This window comes from Microtus oregoni, unplaced genomic scaffold (assembly GCF_018167655.1).
Source record: "Microtus oregoni isolate MIOR12 unplaced genomic scaffold, Mior012 000048F_ref0000485, whole genome shotgun sequence".
Taxonomy (NCBI): domain Eukaryota; kingdom Metazoa; phylum Chordata; class Mammalia; order Rodentia; family Cricetidae; genus Microtus; species Microtus oregoni.
Window position 1 is genome coordinate 14,655,924 of NW_024543222.1, and position 13,126 is coordinate 14,669,049.

General features: G+C 38.5%; 1 protein-coding gene across 7 annotated transcripts in view; it reads right to left on the reverse strand.

Annotated features, from left to right (window-relative positions):
• Tlk2 (tousled like kinase 2) overlaps positions 1 to 13,126 on the reverse strand; it is a 97,821-nt gene that overhangs the window by 33,329 nt on the left and 51,366 nt on the right. For 4 of the 7 annotated variants that reach the window (XM_041635838.1, XM_041635837.1, XM_041635843.1 and 1 more), the window contains 4 exons: positions 12,516 to 12,611; positions 11,176 to 11,268; positions 5,904 to 6,014; positions 5,359 to 5,495 (listed from right to left, as the gene is read on the reverse strand). In XM_041635838.1, the coding sequence (XP_041491772.1) occupies positions 5,359 to 5,495; positions 5,904 to 6,014; positions 11,176 to 11,268; positions 12,516 to 12,611 (437 nt within the window). The remainder of the gene's footprint in view (positions 1 to 5,358; positions 5,496 to 5,903; positions 6,015 to 11,175; positions 11,269 to 12,515; positions 12,612 to 13,126) is intronic. The other 3 variants (XM_041635841.1, XM_041635839.1, XM_041635840.1) reach the window with 2 other exon arrangements.

Sequence of the window (13,126 nt, forward strand, 5' to 3'; positions counted from 1 at the left end):
AGCCTGTACTTTAAGGCACTACTTATAGCTTAAAGGTGAGGGAAAGTAGGTAAGTATCTGTTAGGACATTATAGACTTGAAAGGAACAACTTTCAGATTCCCTCTTTTTTTTTTCCAGGAAAGAAAATAAGTCAGCATTTAATTAGGAATTATTTGTACAAAACACCCAGCCTCTCAGAAGTCATGAGTGTCATGCATTCTAACTCTGGCAATTACCATACAAGATAATGCTGAAACTACAGGAGAGTGGCCTACTGCAGCATACAACATTATGCCTTTAAAGAATACAGTATTATGCTGGGCAGTGGTGGCATACACTTTAATGCCAGCACTTGAGAGGCAGAGACAGGTGGATCTCTGTGAGTTTGAGGCCAGCCTGGTCTACAGAGCTCCAAGACAGGTACCAAAGCTACTGAGAAACCCTGTCCCGCAAAACCACAAAAAAAAGAAAATAGAAAGAAAAAAGGATACAGTATTATGAATACACACATTTAATCTATTTAGACTCAACAAAAAAAGGAGGCTTATGACCACCATATTTACATGACTTTCCATCTATATATACATATACCATAAACACAGAGTATATAAATTCCAAAATATATTTGGAGAAATTGTAGACTACATATTCTGAGAACTCTTGCCTAGGCATGAAAGCAGACACAGCAATAATCAGCCTTAGATGTTCTTCAAACTGTTTAGCTGTGTATATAAATAGTAAGGTCAATTAAGCATTGTCCTTCACTTAGATTTACTTTGGGAATACAAAATCCCAGCACATCGTAATATGTCTTATAACAGGAATGGGACATTACCTACTATTTTTAAAATATATTTAAATATATTTTTAAAAATATACTTTATTGTATATGTGTATTGGTGTGAGGGTATCAGATCCTCTGGAAATGGAGTTACAGTTTTGAACTGCCGTGTGGAGCTGGGAATTGAACCTGAGTGCTGCTCTTGAAGAGCAGCCAGTGCTCTTAACCACTGAACCATCTCTCCAGCCCCTTACTGGGCCCCAACTATTTGTAATGTATTCATCTCCCCCTGCTAGTGTATATGTGTGTTTGTGTGATAACCATCATGAACCCAGCCGCTACATACAGTGGCCATGCCTTCCCCACTACCATCAACTACGTACCCTCTCAACAGGGAACTAAAAACAAGTCTGTCCTTCTTCAAGTGTTACCTTTTAGGTATTTGTTCACAGGAAATGAGAAAAGTAACAAATACGCCCTACCACCAGAATAACTCCAGAATAATACTTTATCTGGAAACAGGGTCACTGAAGTAGTTAAGAAGTCATGCTGGCATAGTGAGCCTGAAATTCAATGACCATTACAGGAGGAAGCAAACAGGGCCACATCAAGAGCATCCCATGTGAAGACAGAGGTAGAACCTGAAGCTCTAAGTCACAAACCATAGCCCTTGGACACCTAGTCTAGGGAAGGGCCAAGGTTGACTGACCTCTGGAGCTTAGGCCTACTACACCTTTGATTTTGGACTTTCTTGCCTCCTGAAGTATGAAAAAGCAAATTTCTCTTTTGTTTTAAACCATGAAGCTTGATGTTTTGAAACTAGCACCTTCAACAGCAAAGTGCATTCCAGATCCAACCAGACTCTAAATTACTAGTAGGCAACGTAGCTGAAAAAACAGATTTTTAGATATTATTTTAACTTTTTCCATTAAAAGAATTATCTACAAATGATGGAGGAAGGTTATTGGTTAAGTAATAAACTGCTTGGCCTCACAAGTTAAAACATAGGTGGGAGGAGTAAACAGAACAGAATGCTGGGAGGAAGAGGAAGTGAGCTCAGACTCGATAGCTCTCCTCTCTGGGGCAGACATGATGAAGCTCCGACCCAGGATGGACGTAGGCTAGAATCTTCCTGGTAAGTGCACCTTGGGGTGCTACACACATTATTAGAAACAGGCTAGTCCAGGTGCGAGAATTAGCCGAGAAGAGGCTAGATGTAATGGGCCAACCAGTATTTAAAAGAATACAATTTGTGTGTTGTTATTTCGGGGCATAAGCTAGCCAAGTGGCCAGGAGCCGGGCTGTGGGAAGAGGCCCGCAGCTCCCTACTACATACAAATAGCAAATAGCACATTAACATCTCCAAAAATGATTCTTAAAATACTCTCAGGATTTCATATATTCTGCACAGACACAGCCATGGAAGAGTCTGGACCACCTAACCATGACCTAACACTCAAGCAACAGAATAAACTGTCTTAGCATGGCTCTGCCTGAGAATTAGATGATACCCTAGAAGATGCTGTGACATCCTTCCACATCTGAGCAAAGCCTAGACAAGCATGGCAATACTGTAATGTAGCTTACCTTCACTGGTATTCTACTTCTTAAATGACCACAATTTTGCACTCAAATTATACTTATTTAATGTTATTTCAACACAAAGAATTTTACTGCCTTGCCATTGACTGTTTGGAACTTATTTAAATAAAACAGTACTCTGAATAATAATATTTAACATCTTTCTCAGAACTATAAAATGTTCTTTCAACAAGTGGAACATTTTAAAAAGCAAAAAAAAGTATATTCTAGCCAAAAATATTATGAGACTGATACAGTAAAGCTTTCTTTTAGAGAATTAAAAGATCTCTCAAATATGAGACAAGGAAAAAAGTAAGTCAACATTATGTCGAAGTTTCTGTAGAGGCTGTCTGTATGCTCTAGGTTTAAGATGTAATCATTTTGGAGCTTGGATCTTCCCATAAAACCTAGTTATGGTGCCTGGTATTTAGCTTCTTCACCCACAAATTACTGTATATGTCACAGTTGACATTCCTTTTTGTTGGTGGTGGTGGAGGGTTGAGACAGGGTTTCTCTGTGTAGGCCTAGCTGTCCTAGAACTAGCTCTTGTAGATCAGGCTGACCTCAAACTCAAACGAGATCCACCTGCCTCTGCCTCTCAAGTGCTATGATTATAGGTGTGTGATACCACCACCTGGCTACACACATTTCTTTCATTTTTGAACAAGTATTGCTATAAAGCCAGGCTGGGCTAGAACTTATAAATCTCTTCCCTCGTAGCCTCCCAGCACTGCGATTTAAGGTATACATTTCTTTATCTACTTTCTTTTCCTTTTTTATTTTTTTTAGGAAGAAAGAAAGAAAGAAAGAAAGAAAGAAAAAGATTGGCCTGAAACTATGTAGCCCATGCTGACCCAGAACTCTTGGCAATTGTCCTGTTTTAGACTTTGACTTCTGGAATCACAGGTATGAACAACTACGCCCGACTAGTCATGTGGTTTCTTATGCATAGAAACACCATTTGTCAAGAAATCATTCACACTCCCTTACACCTAAAGAATTTCAACTCTGTACTGAAAGTGAGAGCCCTGTGATGGCACACGCCTGTACTAGCAGCACCGTAGAGGTTGAGGTGGGAGGATCCTAAGTTCTAGGCCAACCAGAGCTACATGGCAAGAAAAGTGAAAAAAGTAATTTGCTGGAGCAGAATATTTGGAAATAAAATACCTACAACTACTGGGTATCCATTAAAAAAAAAAACAACAACAACAAAAAGAAAAAACAAAAAAAAACCCTACACACTCAGGGGACCAATTTAAGTTTGGAATCTTTATTGTTAAGTCTCACTTTGCTCTTAGAGCAAAATCATCATTTTTATACTCTTTACCCAATATAAAATTTATCAGAACCTTCTAGGTATTAGGTTGCTGACACAAAAAAATGCTGCTATCAGCAAAAGCTATATTTCTTTTCTTTTTTTTTTCTTTTTTTTTTTTTTTTTTTTTTTTTTTTTTTTTTTTTTTTTTTTGGTTTTTCGAGACAGGGTTTCCCTGTGGTTTTGGAGCCTGTCCTGGAACTAGCTCTTGTAGACCAGGCTGGTCTCGAACTCACAGAGATCCGCCTGCCTCTGCCTCCCGAGTGCTGGGATTAAAGGCGTGCGCCACCACCGCCCGGCTTATATTTTTTTTCTTAAAACAAAACTTATTTCATTTCCTTATACATGGCAACCAGTTTTTTGCATCAAAGCCAAAAAAGACTACCATCTAACAAGTAGCCATTGTCAAGAACAACTATCCTACCTGGGATTCAGTCTGAGTACATTATACAACTTAGGCTACTGAAGGAGATTTAAGTAGCAATATCAACTGCCCTCCCCACCCACAAATGTTGAATGGGCAATTTGTTCTTCTTGGAAAAGGTGCCATGCATAGCATGCCTTAGTAAAACTGCCTTAGTGCACTTGAACTAGAGAGGTATGCCTAGCTAATAGAGAAGACGAAGACAATACTCTGTACCCCTAATACGGGCTATGATGCACAAGTCTGCTTTACTTTCAGGATATTCTCTGATTTGACAGCCTCTTCTTATTAAAAAACAAAACACCTATTTGGTACATTTGCGAAGCAAAGACACACTTGAACTAAGTTTGAGGTTGATGCTTCGTACACCAAACAATTACTACTAATGTATAATTCAGGTTAGTTAAAATGAAATATTTAATTATATAAAGCATCGATATTTGTAGTTTTCTTTCAGGGATCCATCTGTTATTTATAATTCATTGTTGCTTAAAAGTAATAACATGCTCTCCAATTCACATTAAACAATCTATTTCAACAAAAAAAAAAATGGGAAAGATCTAGAGATCAAAAGTTGGAGAGTGTTTTGATTACAAATAGTTGATTTAGCTCAATGGAAGAACTAGCAGGCATGAGGTCCTAGTTTCAATCCTAAGTATAGGAAGTAAGTAAATTACTAATAAAAAATACAATGTTTTCACCCATCTTCTAGTCTTAGATAAAATTAATCTAACAAATCAAAATAAAGTTAAGGTAACATTATAGATATACAACCAAACACACACACACTGTCTGTTTTGTTTTTGATGCAGGATTCTCATCATATAGGTTAGGCAGGTCCAAATTTACTTTGTAGCCCAGACTGGCCTTGAACTAATGGCAATTCTTCTGCCTCCATTTCCCAAGTGGTGAATTACAGATATATATCACCACTTTAGAAATAAAAACTCCTGGCTCAGCCTCTTGAGTATAAGGATTACAAGTGTGTACCACCACACTGATCCTACATTTCTTTTTTCTTAAATTTTATTTATTTATATTTTATGTATGAGTGTTCTGCATACCAGAAAAGGGCATCAGATCCTATTATAAATGGTTGTGAACCACCATGTGGGTGCTGGGAATTGAACTCAGGAACTCTGGAAGAGTAGTCAATGCTCTTAAACCCTGAGCCCTCTCTCTAGCCCCAATCCTACATTTCTGATCATAATTAGAGAAAACTTTAAAAACTCAAGTACATTTAAAAGTCCCCTATTCGACCCTGACAGCTGACTTACTTAATGAGGTTTTGGAAAGCATAGCCATCTGTCCACTGTTCAGTAAAAGAGGCTCCATGCCGGACAGTAGTAAAGTGGCCCAATCGCAAGCGGTCCTGCATGCTCTTATCTCTGCACGCCATCTTCTCTTGTTTTGACTGAGGGTAAAAGGACCAAAACAAATAACACTTTAATTGGCAATTTTTACAAACTGAAAATGATAGGACTATCAAGGAAAATACTGTTGATAAATCATATACCATTTCAAAAGGGAACGAGGGGGGGGAGGAAGAAGGGAGTGGAGGAGACATCCAACACCTAAAATAAACTCGACAGGGACAAGTTATCACCCTCCCAGTCAAAGCAATAAATAGCCAGAAAGCATGTCCATATTATAACCTGGGAAGTCTTGGTCTGGTGTTGTACATGCAAGGAAACACCTCTAGCTATCAAGTTATTAGAACTTTATTTCTCAGAAATCCTCTATTTCAATATTTTCATCTCAGTTAAGGTATTACACAATGACACGCTTTAAATGTTAGACTTCAGGCCACATTATCACTAACCTTTTCTATAAGAAGCTTCTTGCTCATGGTGACACATCTGTTTAATCGTTCCTTATATTTCTCTAGCATCTTCTGCTGTTCATCTATCTGCCTTCTCAAATCACAGTTGGCCTTTGATAGAAAAATATATTTTAATTAGTTTTAAGCAAGGTAGATTAGTAAAAAGTACTTTCTAGGAAGAGAAAAAGAATCATTACTATCTACAGTAAGCATGTCTCTATAAAGGCAGTAATTCAACCCTTTAACCATTCTTTGTGTTACCATGTGAGTGCTGTTTATGTTAAAGCTTTTCTGTTTTTCAACTTAGAAGTTGTTTTGGCAGTGCTATGGAGCCACTCCGAGCCCCTGAGTAAGTCAGCTAACCGTGAGCTCACCAAGGAGCCATGTCCTCAGCTTATTTCTAAAGAGAAAAAGAACATGAACTCTCGTGGATGATTGTCCCCAGGGAAGCCAGGACACCCATGCCTACAAGAGATAAAAATTAAGACCTCGCTTCAAGAATATGAGAGTCTAAGTTAATTTAGCTGTGGTCAGAAGCCTACAGGATGGGTTAGATACTTTGAAAATTTCAAGGCTCCTAAAATAACACAGAAGGGAAGAACCACTAACCTAAGGTCAAATCTGTCTTTGTAAATCCTGAATTTATCCCTTAGTTGTTTAAAAACAAAACAAAACAAACAAAAGAAAAATAAAACAAAAAATCTCTACTCTTGCCAAATAACATCACTTTCTTGAACAGTGGGGAAATCTTGTTTATCAACTAAATGATTTAAGACTTTTTAAAACAAATTGCTCAAACTTTTCAGTTTTTAAAAAAAAAAAAATGTATGGGTATTTTGCCTGCATGTACATCTGTGTGCTATGTGCATGCCTTCTGAACCAGAAGAGAGCATTGGGTTCCCTGGAACTGGAATTCTAGATGCTTGTGAGTTACCAGGTAGGAGTTAGGAAGCGTACCTGGGTCTCTGAAAGAATAGCAACTGTCCTTAACCACTGAGCCATCTCTTCAACATCTTTTATTGCTTTTGGTTTTTAAGACAGGAGCTCACGATGTAGGATGTACTGGAACTATTATAGATCAGGACGGCCTTAAAAACAAAAAAATCTGCCTGTCTCTGCCTCCACTCTCTACACAGGCATAATTATTCCTGCTAGTTGTTACTGTAGAATCCTTCTGACCATGTTATCAAAGGAAGAGTTTACTGCACTTGGAGAAGTGTGACTATCTAGTTCATACTGAAGAACCTATAAGGAAAAGACCAAGTAGTGCGTATATAAAATCTAACACATTTCTAGAAGGTGAGCATTCTCTCAAAGTTTCTGGAGGAATGAACAGAATCAGTCTCTGGCAGTTTAAAGCATGATTTTTAATAATCATTTCTAGGAGTCCATGGGTAGAAGTTGGCTGACATACCCAATGCAGCCACCCAACATCTCACTAAAACAGAAAAACTCAATGATGAACTAATGCCTGCCTGAAAGGAAATTGAAACAAAACCAAACCAAACCTGTGATTTCACCCCATAACATTCTCCAGCACAGAAACACAAAATCTGCCAGGCATACATCTATAACCTCAGCATTTAAGAGGCTGAGGCAGAAGGGTAAGTCAGAAGCTAGCTTGAGCTCTAAAGCAAAAAATGTCTGAAGAAAGGAAATGAGGGAGGGGTATTTTCAATCAAATCCACAATTTCTAGTCTATTTGGAAAAAAAATGCAGCTTCCCTTCTGGGTTTTCTTTGTTGATAGATCCATTCCTTTGGCATAGCTTATATTCAAAGAAAGAAAGAAGTGGAGTGTGTGTATAAGGGGAGGAGAAAAGCTTAGGGGTGCAGATCAGTGGCAGACCCCGTGTCATTAGCATGCAAGAGGCCCAGCTCTGGTTCATCTTAACTGTCAACTCAACACAGCTAAAAAAATCTGAAAGACAGTGACTTGACTGAGGAACTGCCTAGATGAGACTGGCCTATACACATGTCTATGGGTGAGTGTCTTGATGGAGGAGGCCCAGCCCACTGTGGGCCCCACCATCCCTATAGATGGTCCTGAGCTGTGTAAGAAGGACAACTAATCATGAGCCAAAGAGCCAGCCAGCAAGCAGCATGTCTTTATAGTTTTGCAAGTTTCTGTCCTGACTCCCTCAATGCTAGACTGGCATGGGAATACAAGGAAAATATTTTTCTTTTCCTCCTTTAAGTTGTTTTTGGTCAAATTGTTTCATAACAACAGAAAAGGAACTAGAAGAAGCTGTGAGTTCAATCCACAGAAGACAACGAGCAGGGAATCCAGCAGAAGAGCAGGACAATGGAGTTCAAATCTTAACACCCACATAAAAACCAGACATAGCTATGGAAAACAGCACTGAGGGGCAGAGGAAGATCCCTGAGGTTTATGACCACCAGCCTAGCTCAAGTGAAAGGAGATGCTGTCTCATACAACAAACATACATGGACCTGATCCCCTTGTCACATGTGCATACAAGACACACAGACACACACAAACAAACACAAAACACTTCAAGCAAACTATCAAAATATAAGTAAAATTGTTATTAAGAATAAATGGCTCTTCTCCTTTAACTATGGGGAAACTTAACCAAAAAAAAAAAAAGGCCTAAGAAATGTTAATTCTGAATGAGGTATGGGACCATCAGTTTGAAATGCACAATGCTGGGCGTGGTGACACATACCTCTCATCCCAGCACTGGGGAGGCCCAATGATTCAATTAAAAAAAAAATGTGGATCAGTGAAGACAAATTGCATATTCAAAGTACATTTTGAGCTTCATCAAGATGAAGCTAGGTGTCATCTCCTTCCCAGACATGCCATACTTTCTGTAAGTGTGCGGCCAAGTACCTCTGGAGGAAGAATGGAAGGGTTACATAGTTCAAACTCACACTGGGAACAGCAGAGAAGTTCCTATAGAGCAGGGCATCCTGACCTAAGGGACACACCCATTATAGAAAATGGAGAACTGAAGGAAGGAAGTGCAAATCTGCTTGGGTTATACTGTGGATGCCAATCTGAGTGTTCTCAGCTTGGTTGTTGTTATTAATATTATTATTAATATTATATAAAAAGAACATATACATTTAGGAACCAACAGATACTGTCCTGCCTCGTTGTAGGGCCCGAATGATCTAGCAAAATCTACAAATATTCTATATCTCAAATGAAGATAATGGGGGCTGGAGAGATGCCACAGAAGGTAAGAGCACTGGTTGCTCTTTCAGAGGTCCTGAGTTCAATTCCCAGCAACCACATGGTGGCTCACACCCATCTGTAATGAGATTTGGTGCCCTCTTCCGGCTTACAGGCATACATGGAGTCAGAATGCTGTATAAATAATAAACAGGTAGATAGATAGACAGAAAATAAATAGATAAAAGAAGATGATATCTCTTAATATAATGTTTGAAAGTCTTTAAAACAGAGAAGGTAGGAAGCCCAGGACCAAAGCACCGAAGATTGAGTGTCTTGGTACCCTAGGTGTCCTGAAACATACAAAACTGGCACACTGATTCTGAAGAAACAATGTACTAGGAAAAATAAGAGATGCAGAATATGTTAAACTTTTGGTCAAGAGAATGAAGGAAGCCAAAGAAAACTTCCAGGCACAGACTGCCAAGAGATGCCAGTTGTCCTCACTAGAACTTCTATTTCTGAGTCTTGTCAAAATTTTTGCCAGGCAGTGGTGGCGCTTGCCTTTAATTCCAGCACCTGGAAGGCAGAGGCAGGTGGATCTCTGTGAGTTCCAGGCCAGCTTGATCTATAGAGTGAGTTTCAGGACAGCCAGGGTTATACAGAGAAACTTTGTCTTGAAAAACTAACATCAACAAAACAAAACAAAAAAGCAAATTTTTAAGAGCAACACATACTTGCAGGAAGGTACAGTGGGTTAAAAATCCTGATGCCAAGTCTTCAGACCTGAGTTTATCCAATCCCTGGGACTCACATGGAAGGAAAGAGTATCAGGCTGTGCTCTGACCTCTATACACAGACCAAGGCAAAAAGTGTATCCACACAAAAAATTCGGGTTGTTTCTTTTTTTTAAAGTAACAAATGTGGCCTGGGATACATGAGACCCTGTCTTTAAAAAAGTAAAACTACGGGCTAAAGAGATGGCTCAGCAGTTAAGAGCTCTTACAGAGGATCCAGATTCCCTTCCCAGCAACCACATGGCAATTCACAACCATCTGTAACTCCAGTTTCAGAGGATTCAATGCCCTCTTCTGGCCTCCAAAGGCACCAGGTATATATGTGGTGCTAATATATGTATATAGGACAAACACACATACATAAAGTTGAAAAAAGTTAAAAACAGGTAAAAATGATCAGATCCTAAATCAAGGAAAAGTGGGGAGGATGAGGGAAAGAAGAGAGAGAAAGGTAAATATGCATATATATCCTAGGGTGCTATGCAGAAGCGGTGGCAGGAGGATTAAAAACTGAAAGCCAGTCAAGGTTACACAATACAACACAGTTGTGTACATGCATGCTGCACGTGCATGCTTGCAAGTGCGAGTGCACCTGTGCACGCATACACACATACAGAAAGTAAAAAAAAAATGAGATGAATGGTTCTTGTAAAAAAAGTTTTTAAAATGCAAAAAACAGGATTAGAGAGATGGCTCAGCAGTTAAAAGCACTTACTACTCTTACAGAAGACCCAGATTCAATTCTCAGCATTTACATGGTGGTTCACTTAATTCCTGGTTCTGGGGATCCAATGCCCACTCCTGACCTCCATGGTCTGCTGCACATATGTGATGCACATATATTCACACAAGCTCACACACATACATATATAAACAACCAGTAAATCATTTAACAGTTAACAACAAAAGTTAGAGGGGGCAGAAGTAGAAACAGGCAGATCACCGACAGCTTGAAGTCAGCTTAATCTAGATAATGAGTTCTAGGCCAGCCAAGTTCCACAGAAAGACTATGTCTCAAAATAAAAGGAAAGAAAAGTAAAAAAGCAAGAATATAAAAATGAGTATTTTCAAATGGTAAAAATGGGGAACTTAATCCAATAGTTCTACATGGACTACAACTCCACATACCTCCTTCCCTAACATAAATTCAAGTATCAAAATGCTGTATCATAAATTCTCCAACTTAAAGAAGGCATTTAGAATGCAGATGATTCTAGTTCTTCCTCAGGTGCTCACTGTTTGCTGTGTTATCTGGCTATAGTACTTATCCACAATATGCACAGGACCCAGATATGTAGAAGTGCTTATAGAATCTCTTAGTACTCTCATACTTACTCTTAACAAATCATCTATTCTTCCTTCCTTCTTCTCTAAGTCAGAGTTCTTACTGTTTTCTAGTGCAGATATTTTTTCTATTGTGAGGTCAGACTACAAAGACAAAAGCAAACAAATTTAGAATTAGTCACAAAACATTACATGCCATAACATTTTTCTTTTCTTTTCTTTTCTTTCTTTCTTTAATTTTTTTTTTGAAAGATGCATTTGCTAATATCAATAGCTGGATAGGTAACACAGGAAATTAAATCTGTTTTACTCATCCCATTCTTCAAACCTTAGAATATCTACTAAACCCGTACTGCAAAAATATTAGATCTGGAATTAACTATACAAATCCTCACAATACTGTACATTGAATAAAAAATATGTAACACTGTAGAACTAAAACCAGCTTTGACTAAAAAGGGATTTCAGGACAGGACACAAGTCTCTAGGAACAAGCGTGCCCTCTAGTGGAAACAGAGAGAAAGTAGAAAGGCAGAAACGTTCTGAGCACTCAACTATCTCTTCAACATTCAAACATTGGTGGTTCCAATAAAATTAAGATGTTATACCGTTCTTGACTGACAAGCATCCTGTGTTGAGGGGAACACAGACAAGAACACCCAATAAACTAACTTATCATGAGAGCTGGAGCAAAGATCTACTACCCTTTTCAAATATAACTTCCTTTTTCCTTTCCTTTTCTTTTCTTCAGACAGCCTGAGCTGGCCTTGAAACCAAGATTCTCCTGCCTTAGTCTTCCCATTGCTGGGATTTACAGCCATAGGAAAATCTCTCAGACACATTCAGTTAATGTTTACAACAGTCTCTAAGTTTTTTTTTTTTTCTTGAAAAAAAAAAACTTCTGAAAACTGCTTAAGGAAGGAATTTGGTTGGTATAACACACTTTGAAATATAAGTAGGTCTTGTGAGTAAGTAAGCAAGTTTAGGAAATAAATTACTTTCTTAAAATAGGAAATTAACATTTATTGAAAGCCCACTGTCACCACTGCCTGAGGCAATTGAAATCATCCTAATATTACAATATATTAAAAGTAAACAATAGAGACAGAATTTTAACCTAGGCCCAAAAACTTTCAAAATGTGTGCTCTTGTTCCCATTCCATGCTGCAGTCAGTACAAGCACGCATCTTACTAATGACCAGAAAGGTGAAGAAAGACCTGTTAAAACACCTTCCAAAGAACGTGAAATACTCGTAATACAAATTCTGAAGAGACTACACAAAGGGGTATAATCAAAGGTAAAGGGAAGACCAAGAGAAGAGTTACAGACTTCCTATGTAGTTTGGCCTATTCCTGAGGACAGCTCTGCAGTGTGTTGGTCCCCAACCTACCTGGGTCTGTCTGTGCTGGATGGAGATCTGTTTTTGGGAGCTGCAAGAATGTTCTGTATTGCCAGAACCCGTAGAAGAAGGACTGTTTTGCTGAGCCTATAATAAAAGTACATCACCAATCACAGGAAGGTTTTGCATCTTTCTCCACAAACGTGTATGAATAGAAACAATTACCTCTTTATAAAACAAACCTTTCTAATTCAAGCCAGAAGTCATGACCAAGAGAAAAATAAAACAAGTTAAATATGAGAGCCAAAAACTAGACGTGGTACCTTCATGTTTCTGAAGATAGGCTTTAAAGAATCAAATGTTTATAAATTATTTTATATAGAGTGGTTAGTTATTCCTACAATTTTCTTTTTTCACTTATGTTTCAATGTGCCTTTGTCAAAAAAGGTCAGTAATGTAAACAATGCAGAGGACATAAAGTCCAAGCAGAAAGGATGGAAGTGGTGCTGGAGATGGCTCTGTTATCAAGAACACTTGCTGCTTTTACACAGGACCTTGGTTCGATTCCCAGCAGTCACACCAAATGGCTCATTACCATTTGTAACTACAGTGAGACTGTCCAGGAGAGCCAGAACTGTTACACAGTTACCCTGTCACAAAAA